Source organism: Phoxinus phoxinus, assembly GCF_949152265.1.
Source record: "Phoxinus phoxinus genome assembly, chromosome: 19".
Taxonomy (NCBI): Eukaryota; Metazoa; Chordata; class Actinopteri; order Cypriniformes; family Leuciscidae; genus Phoxinus; species Phoxinus phoxinus.
The window spans coordinates 13,560,971-13,578,259 of record NC_136894.1 but is presented as its reverse complement, the minus strand read 5'-3'; the positions used below and the strand labels follow the sequence as shown (position 1 = coordinate 13,578,259).

The 17,289-nt window shown below is 40.3% G+C and overlaps 2 protein-coding genes across 4 annotated transcripts in view; one reads left to right on the top strand and one right to left on the bottom strand.

The window, feature by feature from the left end:
• LOC306987326 (uncharacterized protein) overlaps positions 1 to 17,289 on the top strand; it is a 214,267-nt gene that overhangs the window by 166,056 nt on the left and 30,922 nt on the right. The gene's annotated exons all lie outside the window — the stretch shown is intronic.
• Positions 9,013 to 11,410, bottom strand: LOC306987323 (perforin-1-like). Of its 2 annotated transcripts, none has more exons than XM_079591481.1 (3): positions 11,244 to 11,404; positions 10,524 to 11,044; positions 9,013 to 10,408 (listed from the first exon to the last, which is right to left on the bottom strand). In XM_079591481.1, the coding sequence occupies exons 1-3, from the start codon at positions 11,244 to 11,246 to the stop codon at positions 9,202 to 9,204; spliced, it is 1,731 nt and encodes a 576-aa protein (XP_079447607.1). In that variant the 5' UTR covers positions 11,247 to 11,404; the 3' UTR covers positions 9,013 to 9,201. The 2 variants fall into 2 exon arrangements, with proteins under 2 accessions (XP_079447607.1, XP_079447606.1); XM_079591480.1 differs by having other exon boundaries at positions 9,030 to 10,408; positions 11,224 to 11,410.

The window sequence follows — 17,289 nt, the reverse complement described above, 5'->3', positions numbered from 1 at the left end:
TATCTTTATCTTTTCATTTTTATAATTGATTGCCTCCTAACCTTATGCTTGCATTTTAACTCACAAATGTTTGTTTTATTATTCATACCACAACAATAAATGCCTTTTATAGAAGTTTTATATTATAGTAAAAAAATATATAAAATTGTCTCTTTATTTTAAATGGACAGCATTATATTGTATTGTGTCTGGCAACTTGATGTGAAAAAAGGTGGTTACTGAGTATAGGTAGGAACCTTCCTTCAGGTGACAGGTGTGGCTGGAGGGAAGGTGCTAAGTTGTGCTATGCCACGCTGTGCAGAAGGAAATCTGTACTGGTGAAGGACTTGCAACTGTGGATTTATTAACTGTTTGTTGGACTGTTTGCTTACTTGAAATGAAGACCAGTCACGGTAATAAATCTACAATGTAAGCATATTAACTTGTGTGTGGACATTGCAGTGAATGACAACCAGAGTGTGCGCGTCCATTAACAAGCACCGTCCAGCAGCCCTCAGCTGCTTTAAGTAATAGACTTGGCTGCTTACATTTTGTGTTATCCTGGTTCCTCTGGCTAAAATGGGGAAAAATATAAATGAGCCAACTACAACTAGATGACAAGCAATCAAAACACCTTCTCTTTGCAGTTATGAGTCGGTTTAGTTATCTCTGTAATTCTGACGGCCTGAGCTAACGTACGATTCAGCGACCAACGAGGTTTATGTATTTTATATGTATATGACTATGGACTTGACAAAGCCAGCATACTGATTTAAGCTATTTCTTCTTCTGAGCCAAAAATGTAAACAGTATCTCCTCATAGAGTTTTACAGCTACAACCACTAAACTCGGGTCAAACTTTTAGACCGTTCTGACTCGGGTTGCCATATCTTTTCGAACTGATCCTATTCCCGATTGTTAAATGGACGATCAATACTATGAAAAGTCCCATACCCTTTCACTGAGGGGTTCAAAACTTTTATAAAATAAATAACTCTATGTAAGTTTCATCCACTATATGTATCTATCACTAGCAAAGCCTAGGACATGCTAGCAATGTGCTAAATCATGCTAGCAACATGCTAATTCATGCTAGCAACATGCAAATTCATGTTAGCAATGTGTCGAAATTCTGCAGCAGAGCGATAACATCTCAGATCATTACCTAATCTTATGTAAATTTAATTTAGCCAAGGCTGCAAAGCCGACTCTGTGTTATAAATATGTTAGACCAATCACTTCTGCCACTAAAGATTGCTTTTATTAATAATCTTCCTGATTAGTTTCATCATCTCAGCATCCCAGACAGCATAGAAGAACTCGATATTGCAACGGAAACTTTTAACTCTCTCTTTTCCAGCACTTTAGACACAATTGCTCTTTTGCGCTTAATTTAAGCCCACCGGCAACTATAGTTGCTGCAGTGTATAGTTGTCATTTTCCTTTTGTAAGTATTTTTCTAGATGTTATCCATGTTTAATGTCTCAATGACATGCAAGCATACAACCAAGTAAAGTATTTCAAGAAAAAAAAGGCATTAATTTCCTTCCTGTCACATGAGGCTGTCAACTTCCTGCCCCTACTTCCAGGAAGCATGGCGAAGGCAAACCCTCTCAAAGAAAAGTCATTTTCATGTTAATAATACGATTTTTTTGTTGACATATATATATATATATATATATATATATATATATATATATATATATATATATATATATAATCATGAAGGTCTCTAGAATCATTCAAACAAAACAAATCTCACAAGAGATCTATAGTTTTTTGTATACTTAGTCAAAAGTCCAAGCGGCAACTAGTTGCCGGTGGGCAAATGCATTGTAGATCATGGGAAAATGGAGTTTACTGTTAATAGGTTAATAAATCAAGGTTATTGGTCTTGTTTAGTGCATAAACATAATTTAACCCTTTAAATGACTGTATGCACTGTTATTTTTGCTATTTGCCTTTTTTTTGTTTTGTTTTTTTGTTATATAGATATAATTTTTTCTTGAATGAAAGTTCATGTTCAAAGTTCAGTTCAAATGTGGGTCAAAAAGACACCTAACAGCGCACAAGGTTTAAGACAATTGGATTTATTAGGGCCCAAGCCTTGAAAAGGCGAAGGCCCTATTGTTTTCCTCCGGATTATTATTATTATTATTATTATTATTATTATTATTATTATTATTATTATTATTATTATTTTTCTTACGACTATTCGGGCACTTTTGGGTCTCTTAACGTGCTCAAAAACTCTTGAAACTTTGCACAAATGTCAGAACCCGCGGCCATTAGAGCCGGACTGAAGCTGGTACCCGGGCGTGGCAGGGGGGCTCGACAGCGCCCCCTGGAACGCGGTCCGAAAACTTGGTCCATAAATCAAACACGCTTGCGTGTAATAATATGAAACTCGGTACACTTATAGATCTCATCGGTTCATATATCCTTCGTGCTCTGACTTTTTACCCCAGCCCAACAGGAAGTCGGCTATTTGGCGTAGTTTAAAAAACACATGCAATGGAATTTAAAATACTCCTCCCAGAAAATTCAACCAATCACCACGAAACTCGGTGTGCATGAAGTCAAGACATGGAGGATGAAAAATTGCCAGGGGATTTTTGATATCTCGAACGGTTTGGCCGTGGCGAGGAAACGAATTTATGGCGAATATTGGAAACAGGAAGTGTGTTATAACATCCACATACATTAATTGATCTTGATGAAACTTCAGCAGTGTGTTCGCTGTAAGAGGCCGATCACATGGATGTGACTATTGTGAGTCAAAGTTATAGCGCCACCAACTGGCAGCAGGAAGTGTGTCACTTTCAAAATGCTTTAAAATCACCCTCTTATTTTTACCCGATTTGCTTCAAACTTTATGTGTATAATGTAAACACACGGCAGATGTAGACCTGTGAAAGGATTATTGATATCTTAAATACTGTTGCCATGGCAACGCAGCAAACTTTAATATTCTTTTTTAAAGTTTTTGAGACTCTTAGCATGCTTGAAATTGCATGAAACTCGACAGACACTTTACATTTAATGCCTAGTACACTTGTGCAAAGTTTCAGAAACGGGCGTGGTAAGGGGCTCAGTAGCGCCACCTTTAGTCAAAAATGGGGTATTAGTTTTACCTTCAGTAACAAAAATCGGTATTTATATTTATCTCCCCGAGCCGGACAACTTTCTAATTTACAGTCATTAGCTCCGACCAACAGGAAGTCAGATATTTTGGTTTGAATGTGATTTGATGGGAATTTTGCCAGTCTCTCTCAGTGTCTGTGTGTGTGAGAGAGGAGGGGGGCTTTATTTTAACCCTTTCTCTGCTGTGTGGGACTTCTCGGGCACTTTTGGGGCCCTTAACGTGCTCGAAAACTCTTGAAACTTTGCACACAGGTCAGAACCTGCGGCCATCAGGGCTGGGCTGAAGCTGGTACCCGGGCGTGGCAGGGGAGCTCAACAGCGCCCCCTTGAACGTGGTCCGAAAAACTTGGTCCATATATCAAACACGTTTGCATGTAATAATATGAAACTCGGTACACATATAGATTTAATCGGGCCGAACAACTTTCGTGCTCTAAGTTTTACGCCAGTCCAACAGGAAGTCGGCTATTATGGGCTGTATGAAAATGCATGCCCCTGGAATTTGATATACTCGTCCAAGAAAAATTATCCTATCGCCACCAAACTCGGTCAGCATGTAGTCAAGACATTGAGGACGCTAAATTGCGGACGGATTTTTGATATCTCGAACGGTTTGGCCGTGGCGAGGAAACGAAGTTATGGCGAGAAAAGAAAAACACAATGTGTTATAACGTCTTCATACATTTATTGATCTTGATGAAACTTCAGCAGTGTGTTTGTTGTAAGAGGGCGATCACATGGATGTGACTATTGTGAGTCAAAGTTATAGCGCCACCAACTGGCAGCAGGAAGTGTGTTACTTTCAAGATACTTTTGACTAAAGTGGGTGGGTTATTTTTACCTACAGTCACAAAACTCGGTATGTATATTGTGCTTATCGATCCGGACAACTTTCTCATTTACAGTCATTAGCTCCGACCAACAGGAAGTCAGATATTTTGGTTTGAATGTGGTTTTGTCTCTCTCTGACAGAGTTCCCCCTGCCATTCTCTGTGTGTGTGTGTGTGTGTGTGTGGGGAGGGAGGGAGGGAGGGCACACACACAGACAGCCCCCCCCTTTTCTGTGTGTGTTTGGAGGGGAGCAGAAAGACTCACACTGATACAAGCTCTAAAGCAGACTTCTTCTCGACAGTCAAAGCGGGGTTACGTTATTGCCCGTCGTGCACAGGAACCCGAAAGGCAACGGGGTGGCGGCTTTTTATATATATATATATATATATATATATATATATATATATATATATATATATATATATATATATATATATATATATATATAAATAAATATAGCTGCAAGCAGCGATGGAGGGCCCAAGCCGTTGGCAGCGCCAGCCCGGTGCCTTTAGTGTAACTAAAGGCACCAGGGTGGCGGTGCCACCGGCTTGGGCCCGTAATCGCTGCTTGCAGCTATATTTGTTTGTTGTGTTTTCATATTCAAGAGATTATAAGCTAGATGCAGCTTTTTTGGGTTCGCATCAAATGTTCTTCGACTTTTATACATAATACAATTTGTTTATAAATAAAGATTGATCTGTTGAAAGCAGTTATTTTGAGAGAGATAATAATAATTCGCTACATTTATATCTTTATCTGCTTTATCTGAGACCTTAAAGCGCTTTAGAAGGGGAAATCTCCTCAACCACCACCACCAATGTGCAGCATCCACCGGGATGATGCGACGGCAGCCATATTGCGCCAGAACACTCACCACACACCAGCTTACTGGTGGAGAGGAGACAGTGATGAAGCCAATCAGTATTTATGAGGATGATTAGGAGGCCATGATAGACAGAGGCCAAGGGGCAAATTTGGCCAGGATGCCGGGGTTACACCCCTACTCTTTTTTGAAGGACATCCTGGGATTTTTTGATGATCACGGAGAGTCAGGACTTCGGTTTAATGTCTTATCCGAAGGACAGTGCTCTTTGTATAGTGTCCCCGTCACTATTTAGGTGGACACCACGCGTTAGGACCCACACAGACCACAGGGTGAGCGACCCTGCCAAATGTTCTCCTCCTATTCATATTTTTCATTGAGGGGGTGCATACAACATATTTGACCACAGTTGCCGCACATTCAAATACGATTTTCAAGAAAAAAAAACAAAAATCTGGGGAAAATAAATGCAGAATATGTTCATATAGGACACTATTAACACGACTATATGCATAAAACCATTCAGAAAAATGTGGCCACAAATGGGTTAATAATGGATCCATTGATCCACATCATTGAATCTGTAACTTCATTGTGATTTTTTCTGTTTGAGCAACTACTCTATTTCGCTGAAATGTCTAAACTGTTTAGAATCATTTTTAGTTTAAATTTAGCATGTTTGGGTCACAATTTTTTTTGTCTAGGTTTTAACTCTGTGCCCCCATAATTTGTTTTTAATTCATGCTCTGCTTCATTAAAACATTAAAATCTTTAGTAATAAGTTGGAATTTTGGTTATGCTATAAAGCTCTTCAACTAATAATAATCCAGAAATTAAATGTTTCCCAAAATCAATCTCATTTTGAAAGTTTTTCTTTCGCTATTTTAGCAAATGGAAACACCTAAACTTTAGTATATTTAATGTAGTCATTCATTCATCGCTATAGAAGTTTACCCAATTATCTATTCGGACCTAGTCCGGCAAAGTAACTTATCACCCATTCTCTCTTATTAGAGAACAACTATTGCAACTATTCATTTTTTTTAGCGTCTGATGTCTGCATTAGAATTGTAAAACCCTCAAGTTTCTTCAGTAATAGTCCCTTGATTTTTTATTATTATTTTGACAGTAATGTACCTAGTTCCTATTCTCTACGGAATTAAGAGTTTTTCCTCTTTTCAATTTACATGGAGCTGATATATTTTCAAATAAATCAGTAATTAATCAAATCACGAGATCTATCTCAATACTCAGTACTACATTATAGTTTGATTGAACCAAATAAAACATCAATAAACATCACACAAATTGATTATTTGAAATAATAACAAAAATAAAACAAACTTTTGTTTGATCCCACTGGGATTGTTCCCAACTTCTAACAAAGTTCTGGTAGCATTCGTTTTGGATTTTTTAGACAAAACTTCTAGAAACATTTAAGGCCATTTAAGGATTGTAAGGCCAAGATGATGAACAGTCCGGACTGTAGTCTTATACTAACTAACTAAATAACTGGCATTGTAATCTTTGCCATCAAACTCTGTGATGGTAAATCTTTTGTGAGATTCAGTTATTTTGCTTATAGTCTAATAAACATGTGCACAAGTGTGGCTATTGATTCTCACATATGTGGTTGTTTGCATTTCTTAGTACTTAGAACACAGTTAAAAAAAAAAAAACATTGTGCCAGCTTAGCCTAAATCTTAAAGTGGTGTGCATGATAGAGAGAGGTTGCTAAATGCGCGTCAGCTCAGCTCAGCTGATGTGTGAAATGCCAAAGCTCAGAATCATACTTACTATAGGGTGACCATACGTCCTCTTTTTCCCGGATACGTCCTAGTTTTGGACCTAAAAAAATGCGTCTGGCAGGGATTGGCTTTTGCTTTCTACAGTCGCCATTGATTGCGTGCCATTTTGCATTGTTTTAGGTCCCGCCTTCTCGCACCCCACCAAAGAACATCAGGAGAAATGAAGCTCTGGCGTTAGTTCTGCCGGGAAGACTCAATTGTTACGTAACTTATTACCTTCTCATCTATCCAATCATATCCTAATACTTTTGGTATAAAAGGTTGGTACTTACACACGTCTGAGTTCGCAGATGCTGTCGCTCCATTCACCTCCACCCTCCCCACCACCTCCAAGATGGGACCTTCCCTTCATCCTCCCCAACACCACCAAGACGGGTCCTTCCCTCCATCCTCCACATAACACCAAGATGTCTTTCTGCTACATCCACCCCACCACCACCAGATGGGCCCTTCCTTTACTTCGCAGGGGGTCGGCTGCGCCCCTGCCTTTGTCTTCAGGCAGGATATGCAGAGTCCGAACCCTAGGATTGTAAGCTACGGACAAAGAACTTGATTTCTTGCTGAACTCTTAGTAAATGTTAATTGTCACAGTATTTATTCTCCCGAGTCTTTCTGGTAGAACTGAAAATGTTCTTTACTGAAATTGTGCTTTTTTTTTATGGCAACTGTTTGTTAAACTTATTTTATTCTATAGCCATGAAAAAAAAAAAAAAAAAAAAAAAAAACAGTCATGTAAAAGGTGTTAAAGGGTTAGTTCACCCAAAAATGAAAATTACCCCATGATTTAAAATGGGGTGATGCTCAGGAAATCATGTCGTTTATTTTAATACATGAGCATAAGCAATTATATGAATTGCATAGTGGTTTGGTTTGTCTTGCATTATTGATGTATAAGAGATGTGATGGATGAAGCTAAATGGTATTTACTGATTTAAGGCCAACTAAGGTCAGAGAGAGTATACTTTAGTGGAGTAGGCATATAAACACTACAGTAACTATGAGACCTCAACTTAATTATCCAGTACTAGTATCATTTATTAATGACATTTTTATTCATTTCATAAATACTATGATTATTGTTAACCAAAATAAGATCATAAAGCATATTCATCCAGCAGAGGTGGACAGTAACACATTACATTTACTTGAGTACTGTACTTAAGTACAATTTTTGAGTATCTGTACTTTACTTGAGTATTATTTTTTTCTGGAAACTTTTACTTTAACTTCACTACATTTGAAAGACAAATATCGTACTTTTTACTCCACTACATTTCTGTCCAGGACCTTGAGTAGAAAGTAGTAACGTCAGGGATGATTTTGGTCGCAGGGGTTGCATTTTGGCTGGAAATGAAAGTCTGGTTGACGTCAGAACTCAACTCAAGATTTTCAACCACAATACAACGTCTGTCCAACGTTGGAGATTAACGTCAATCTGACATTGGATTCTGACAGCAACATGATTTTAATTTTCAACATTGGGTTTGGTCTTCTAAATGCAAATTTTGCCATTGTTTTGTAGCACACTAGCTTATAACAAGGCTAAGATATTCATACTAAAAGCCAAAAAAACTGGGAACAGCCATTTGGGTGTCCGAAACCATTGTGGACGTTATTGAGTACACTTATTCAATCCCACGACTGGAACTGTGTTATAGAAATAAATGTGATATTGATATGAGGGTCTGCAGGCATAGATTCAGAGGCATAAGATACTGTAAATTGGTTATTACATACAATGCAACAATAATAAAACAATGAATTGACATTTACTTTTATACTTAAGTACTTTTAAAAATGAGTACTTTTACTTAAGTAAAAATCTGTCTTTACAACTTTTACTTGTACCGGAGTAATATTTGACCAGTAGTATCTGTACTTTTACTCAAGTAAGGAAGTTGTGTACTTTGTCCACCCCTGGCATCCAGAAGATTATGCGCTTGAAGCCCTTCCGCATAACTGACTAGTCCACATAACTGTTCTTAATTGATTTAAATATATTATTCTGCAAATGGCTGAAGATTATAAATAAGTATATGAATGTGTATTCTATTTCAGCTGCTTATGTAAAATATCCGGAGAGAGATATCTGTTTGCATTACAATTCCATCTCAATAATAGTTAGCAATATACATGCTCAAGCTGAAAGTTGTCATCTTTGCATGTAGTGAGTGAGTCTATAGCTGAATTCAAAATAGCATACTAGCAAACTACCATATGGCACAAATAGTAAGAGTCCAAATTCAACCTATTTCTCTCTTTCTGCAAATGTGAACCGTGATAATGAAATATAGTAAATGTATAAAAAATACATTATGGGGAAGGACCAGCACTGCCTGCCTGTAGTTAGTGCACTGTAAGTTGCTATTACATTTTGCTAGTCTAATAACAACAACAATAATAATAATTATAAACCGAAAATAACACAAACACACAGATCTGTCTTTAAGAATGCTTTTTAATGCAAAAACACAGAAAATAAAACAGAAAAGCAATGGAAAAAGAACCAAGCAAAGGATACTAATTCACTTATTTTCTATCCCAGATGAAAGTGCTGTTATAGGCTATATTAAGGCTATTTTTTATGCATAAAGGATGAATTCAAGATGCAGGTCACAGCATAAATAGATTTCCATAAGTACTCTTGAAGTTTAACTTATTTGAGTTATTGCGAGCTAATTCAAGCCTGGGCATATCTTTAACCAGAACACCATTTCTTGAGCTGAAAATGTCAGCCAGAGGGGCATCCATTGGAGAAGGTTTGTGTTCATTACACTGTGGGCCATTTAGACTGGGAGCACATTTCACTTCATAGGTAAAAAAGAAGGTGCCATATTTAAAAGCACAAACGTCACTCACAACTCCACTTCTAAGGTCAAAAGAGCATTTACCAAGGAGGTCGCTGTTCCAGTAGCTGTCTGCATCATACACTTTAAAAGTAAGTTTATTGGCCATGCTAATCTTAATAGGACCAAAGTCAAATCTTTCTGACCAACGTGGATTGTCATTATTATCAATTTTTGCAGTGCGCTTGATTTGTGTGCCATATGTAACTGTTACAGCACCATCTGTTTGAGAAGTTACATCTCCATAAAGACCATTGGCTCCAAGTTTGTAGACTTTCAGGGTGGCAAGTCCTTTTTCAGGTGGACAGCAGTTAGACTTTATAATTTGACTACTTTCACAAACACAAGCACATCGGTCTCTTGCACTGCACTTCCTGCCAATCTTGCAAGACTCTGAGCAAACCTTCATAAGGGCATTTTCTATTATGTATTCTTCAACAGCTCTCTTCAGTCCTTTCCTGGGAGGGTGTTTAGTACTCAGTAAGAAATGGAGGGGTTTCAGAGAGTAGTGCACAATGTCAGGGAGGCTCTTCAAAGACTCCAGCCAATTCTTAAGGGAATTTGGGTGTGATGAACCAGAAAAAAGCAGATCTTCTCCATTTATGTTTCCTCCGATAATCTCTGTCTGACGCTCATTGAACATGGTGCTGAACTTTTGATTTGTGCCCATCTTCTTTTTCTTTTCTTTACAAAAATGGCTCTCTACCTTCACAGTCGCCACATAGTATGAACCAGAGGCTTCAACATCCAAACAGTCTTTCACTGCAGTGTCTGTAAGCCCACTCACTGTTGCCTGACAGGTTTTGATGGCTGTTATGGCTTTCATTTGCCCCCCTAACTTGACACCTGTGATAAAGTGAGTGCCATATGTGGTGATCAGGTTGCGGTAGGCGTCTGGATCGTAGGATGCAGGGAGTGATTTGATTGCTTCAAGAAACTCTGCATGAAGAGAAGGCTTTCTAGCTAGACGATATCTGTAAAGAAACAGTAAACAAACTTGAATTCAGTGTGACCAAAGAGGGAGCAGATTACAGTTAAAGTTAAACATTTTTGTTGTCATTCTGAGGAAAAGCTACCCAACTCTCTCACCTGTAAAAGCTGCATGCAACTTCATGTTTGGTGAAACTGTATTTGTCTTCTTTTGATTTTGTCATTCCAAATTTCGCTTCCCTGGAATGAGTGCTTCCGACTGCAGCTCCAGCAGCTTTTACATCTAAACCAACTTTCCAGCTGACTGAGAGTGCTGATGATGAATCATTGACCAGTGCTTCACTTGATTCAAAGATCTTACTGGCGACTTTCATTGAACACTTTGGCAAGGTCCTCCAGAACACAACTGCAGCTGGTAGCTTCTGTTTTATTCCATTCATGTAATTGTTTTTGCGCAATTTACAAGTGCCGTTTCCTAAATCCCATTCCTCCATTTTGATCACGTAAGATCCTTTTCGCTCCATGGTCACAACATCAAATCCCTCTCCAGCAAGATTGTGTCCTGGAACAAAGGGAGCATCCTCACACTCTTTCGATGCACCTATGTCATCCTCCACAGAAATGGTCACAAGAAGCAATGCCAAGAAAACAACAAGGTAAATCTGGAACTGCCCCATCATCTGTAGTGAGAAGAAAATGTCAACATTTCTATCAAATCATTAAAGGTGTAAAATTTTACATAACGATAATGTCATAATAAAATTGAGCTATCATTTAACATTATAAACAAATCGCAAAAACATATGTAAAACAATAATAATAATATTTTTCTAAATCATAATATGATTTATATAATTACTTTTTTTCAGTTTTCTTTACCATTAAATTCACTGGTGAGCTGATCAAATGAATCTGAAATATGTTGTCTCTCTAACTGCTCATTTTATATGATTCTTGTGTAGTCGTAGGTGTCAAAGTTTTGTGTCACGTTTTAGGTGTTTGTTTCTTGTTCCTGGGTTCTAGTCTGTCATGTGATCCCCATTTTAGTCATGTGAACCTGCCTAGTGTTCCCTTGTCTGTTGTGTCATGCTGTCATTGGTTGATTGTTTAAATGTTCACAGGTGTCCCTTGTCTCATTGTTAGTCCTGTATGTATTTAAGCCCTCATGTTTGCCCTGTGTCCTTTTTGAGTAGTACTGTTTCCTAAATCTATATTTGTGTTCCTGCTTTTAGTCAGAGTTTTCAAGCTTTGCCGTGGTTTTGTTTGATGTTTTTTTTTTTGGTAACTAAATTGTGTTTGGGTTCTCACTAGGGATGGGGAAATAAAAAGCTCTGTCAGATGAAGAAACCACAAGACACTCCATAATTTAAATGTTATGTGTACAAATAAAAGCCTTACACGTTTGTGTTTGATTTGTCCATTAAATAAAATATAAAATGAGCTTATATGATTCAATAAGATCTATTGTAGGCCTTCTGTATAAGGCCTGGTGAATAAGGACATTGTGTGATAGGATCGCTTTGCTCCACAGCACTGTCCAACAAAAGCCAAGAAAGAAGAAGATAGGTTTCCACGAAAAGAAAAGAATAATTTTATTGGGAGTGACTGTACATGTACATTGACGGAATATAAGACACATAAACGGTAAACAATTATAAAATACAATAATAAAAAATACATTAATAATAAATAAATATAATAAATACATATATATTTATTTTTTCTTCTTCTTTTTTGGAAATGGATACATTGGAAGATATAAGCTCAACATATTTGCTCACGTCACATCTACGTCGTCAAGCTCAGTTTGAGTCTGCACTCTAAAAAAATGCTGTGTTGTTTCAACCCAATTTTGGGTCAAATATGGACAAACCCCAAACGTTGGGTTAAAAATGTAACCCAACGGCTGGGTTTGTCCATATTTGACCCAAAATTGGGTTGAAACAACCCAGTATTTTTTAGAGTGTGCGCAGTACGCCCAGCCATCAGGAAGTGAGTGCTTCTAATTGACTTCACTTTTCTCCGCTGAAAAGAACATTCTGTCTATGGTGTCTACGGCTGTGTCTTTAGACAAGATGGCCGCCTGTGTCTACACCTGTGTCTTTGGACAAGATGGTTGCCTGCGTGTACGCCTGTGTCTTTGGACAAGATGGCCGCCTGTGTCTACGCCTGTGTCTTTGGACAAGATGGCCGCCTGTGTCTACACCTGTGTCTTTGGACAAGATGGCCGCCTGCCTGTACGCCTGTGTCTTTGGACAAGATTGCCGCCTGTGTCTACGCCTGTGTCTTTTGACAAAATGGCCGTATGTGTCTACGCCTGTGTCTTTGGAAAAGATGGCCGCCAGTGTCTACGCCTGTGTCTTTGGAAAAGATGGCCGCCAGTGTCTACGCCTGTGTCTTTGGACAAGATGGCCACCTATGTCCATGCCTGTGTCTTTGGAGAAGATGGCTACCTCTACGCCTGTGTCTTTGGACAAGATGGCCGCCTCTACACCTGTGTCTACGGACAAGATGGCCACCTCTACGCCTGTGTCTTTGGACAAGATGGCCGCCTCTACGCCTGTGTCTTTGGACAAGATTGCCGCCTCTACGCCTGTGTCTTTGGACAAGATGGCCGTCTGTGTCTACGCCTGTGTCTACGGATAAGATGGCCGCCTCTACGCCTGTGTCTACGGACAAGATGGCCGCCTCTACGCCTGTGTCTACGGACAAGATGTCACGTTTTGGGTGTTTGTTTCTTGTTCCTGGGGTCTGGTCTGTCAGTAAAGCACAAACACTGTCTTCCAAACTCGATGAAAAGCAGAGGAGTATGTTACTGGAGTCTCTGATTCTTTGTTTTTGAGGTGATGGGCGTTTACAGGCCTGCGTTCCTTCACATGGACTATTTGCATGTCAGTCGCTCGTGCGCTTGGGTGTGGTCACATTAGAGTTAATGAGGGCGCGTTTAAGAAACTGTACATGTCGTTGCTTTCATACGAATTACTTAAAAACAAATATTATCTGTTTGATATAATGTACATAATTTAAAATAGAGACTCCAAACTTTGTAAAGACATACGTCTCAAGTCTGTGTGACAAACATTCGCTGAGTTACAGGTCATTTTCTGTTGCGTTTCAGAATGAACTTCACATTGAGAGAGACGGCAGAACGTGCATCATGTTTATTTTCTTTATTTTATGAAAAACACAACATTTTGTTTTTATTATGTGTGTACCCAAATAAAAAAAAGACATTTAACTGTTTTGAATGATGTATAACACTTATACTATGCAAGATCAAAATCAACAGTATTTTGAGTCTCTTTTGCACTGATAAGAAAAAACCCCAGAGGGTTAACCATAGGTTATGAGGTGTGGAGAGACATCATGTATCATTGGAACATGAACAGACAGGGACCAATTTGTAATAATTTAAATGAATACAATGCAAATAATGTAAACTTTCTGACAGTGTGTGGGACATCCAACTACTCTCCAAGAAGGGGCGCAGCTGATTTTCAAATATCGCAATAAAAATGTACAGGAATTGAGGCAGTAGCCAATGACAACACTAGGAGTAAAAGCTGCAGGATTATGTACGAGTATACAAATATGTACAAGTATGGTACGAATTTGACAACTTGTTAAATTTTGTGAATTATTAAGATTTTGAGACTATGTTCGTGATTGGGCTATGGGTTTTGTAAGAAAAGGTTTAAGAAACAACAAATGCTTGAAAAAAATTTGATTTAGGGTTAAAACCAACACATACATACCATTGTGAATATTTGCCTTTGCAGCTCCTCCGTTTACTTCTCGTCAAAAATAATGGGCTGACTGAGTCAGAAAGGCCCTTTTGGTAATTTCAGCTGAAAAAAGAGAAAAGAAAATATCATTATGTATAATAGGATTATTTAAAGGAACAAGTACTGATTTACCTTACAAATATTGGTGGATCTGTCTGCTGTCTGCTGTCTTGCTGGATCTGTCTGCTGCCTTTGACACAGTTAACCACCAGATCCTCCTGTCAATCCTAAAGATGAAGGGCATCTCGGGAACTGCACTCCTGTGGTTCAAGTCTTACCTCTCAGGTAGGTCCTTTAGGGTGGCGTGTAGGGGTGAGGTGTCTAAGACCCTACATCTAGCTACTGGTGTGCCTCAGGGCTCAGTGCTTGGACCACTTCGCTTCTCCATCTACATGACATCACTAGGATCTGTGATTCAGAAACATGGCTTCTCCTATCACTGCTATGCTGATGACACACAACTCTACCTCTCATTCCAGCCTGATGATCCGACGGTAGCCGCTCGCATCTCAGCCTGCCTGACAGACATTTCCGGCTGGATGAAGGACCACCACCTTCAACTAAACCTTGCGAAGACAGAGCTACTTGTAATCCCGGCTAACCCAGCAATTCATCACAACTATTCAGCCATCCAGAAACTTGCGCTCTGCAAGCGAACGGCGTCTTGTGGTGCCATCACAAAGAGCCACAAAATCTCTTTCTCTGACCTTTACCATGACTGCTCCCTGCTGGTGGAATGGTCTGCCTAACTCAATCAGAGCTGCTGAGTCTGTAGCCATTTTTAAAAAACTGCTGAAGACCTATCTTTTTCGACAGCACTTGATCCAGTAACACTAGCTCTTTCTCCTCTATTCTATCTTTATAAAAAAAAAAAATCAAAAAAAAAATCCGTTAGATTGACCTGCGATGGGTCATGGCACTTACATACTGTTGTCCTACTGTTAGTTTAATTGCTTCTACTGCTCTCATTAAGTTGCTTTGGATAAAAGCGTCAGCTAAATGAATAAATGTAAATGTAAATGTAAATATTGGTTGTTACATTATTAGGCATTAAAAGCCTGCTAAGTGTTGTGGTTAATATGCATTTACAACAAATATCACTTCAAAACTACCAATACTGTAAGATGGTCAGTAACCACAGAACCTATGGTAAGAACTGTTTTTACCTTTTACCACACCAATCACAGTAAAACTAAGGTTACCTCAGTTTAAAGCATGGTAAGTTTTGTGGTTACTGACTTTTTACCACACCTATCAAAGTAGAATTAAGGTTACTGTGGTAAAAGCATGGTAAGTGTTGTGGTTACTGTGCATTTACAATAAGTATAACATTAAAACTACCAATAGTGTGGTAAAAGCATAGTAAGTTTTGTGATTACTGTCCTTTTACCACACCTATCACAGTAAAACTAGGGTTACTTTAGGGTAAGTATCACATTAAAACTGGGTGATAAAACTGCGTAAAAGCATGGTAAGTGTTGTTTTTACTTTACTTCTACTAGAAGTACAACTTTGGAACTAATTGTACTACTTTAAACCTTCAATATGAATATGATAAACAAACTGTCATGATTCTGCCTTAGTGTCCTTGATTTTCCCTGGTTGTAGGGCAGGATCATGACAGAATCATGTTTTGTGTACAAGTGCATGGCCAATTGTTTGGGCCATGTGCTTGTGTTGTCTCGTTATGTAACCCCGCCCCCTTGTTATCCTCGTCTTGTGATTATTGTCTAGTCAGTTTCACCTGTCCTTGTCATTAGTGTTCCTTATATAATCCCCATGTGTCTGCTGTCCTGTGCTGGTTCATTGTTTGATGTTACCGTTGAATACCTTGTGAGAGTCTTGTCTAGTAAGTGCCTTATCCTGTTCCTGTTGTTGGTTTATTGTCAAGTTTGTCTAGTGTGTTTCAAGTTTAGTCATCCCTTGTCAGTCTTGCCCTCGTTTTACCCCCTCGTGGGTTTTTGTTTTCCCCTGTTTTTTTGTTGTAAATAAACCTTGTTTGAGTTCATACTGTCTGCGATTGGGTTCATCCTTCCACCTCCTAACAGAATGAACCAGCCAAAACCGAACCCAGCAGTCAGTATGTCCTCCCAGTTCCGTAGACAATGTTGGTTGTCGGCTCCCACTGACAAGAGGGTCAATTGTCCAGTTCCACCCCAGGGCGAGTGGATCCTGAGGAATTATGCCCGACTCTGGGATCATTTCTCTCGGGAGGAGCCGCAGGGTCCCACCGTGTTTTCGCCGCCAGCCAAGCTGCCCGTGATCCCGGAGGGTCGCGTTCTCGCCGTGGCTACGTCTCGCCGTGGCTACGTTGACTCTTTCCACCTCGACTCCCGAGGCGTCATCCACAGTTTCTACTCTTCGCGGTAAGCGGGGAAGACGGCTGTCATGGGAGTCGGCATCGGAGTCCTCTTCGACCGAGTCTACCCCTCCTGGGACTGTCCTCCCAGAGCCTGCTACGGTTCCTGCGGAGATCCTCCAACCGGTCACTGTTCCAACTACTGTCTCGGCACCACGACCTAGGAGAAAGAGGAGGGGAGCCCCCTGTCCTTCGTCTCTGCCTGGAGTAGAGCCCGCTGCAGCAGTGATCGCCGTCCCAGAGCCCGCTGCAGCAGTGATCGCCGTCCCAGAGCCCGCTGCAGCAGTGATCGCCGTCCCAGAGCCCGCTGCAGCAGTGATCGCCGTCCCAGAGCCCGCTGCAGCAGTGATCGCCGTCCCAGAGCCCGCTGCAGCAGTGATCGCCGTCCCAGAGCCCGCTGCAGCAGTGATCGCCGTCCCAGAGCCCGCTGCAGCAGTGATCGCCGTCCCAGAGCCCGCTGCAGCAGTGATCGCCGTCCCAGAGCCCGCTGCAGCAGTGATCGCCGTCCCAGAGCCCGCTGCAGCAGTGATCGCCGTCCCAGAGCCCGCTGCAGCAGTGATCGCCGTCCCAGAGCCCGCTGCAGCAGTGATCGCCGTCCCAGAGCCCGCTGCAGCAGTGATCGCCGTCCCAGAGCCCGCTGCAGCAGTGATCGCCGTCCCAGAGCCCGCTGCAGCAGTGATCGCCGTCCCAGAGCCCGCTGCAGCAGTGATCGCCGTCCCAGAGCCCGCTGCAGCAGTGATCGCCGTCCCAGAGCCCGCTGCAGCAGTGATCGCCGTCCCAG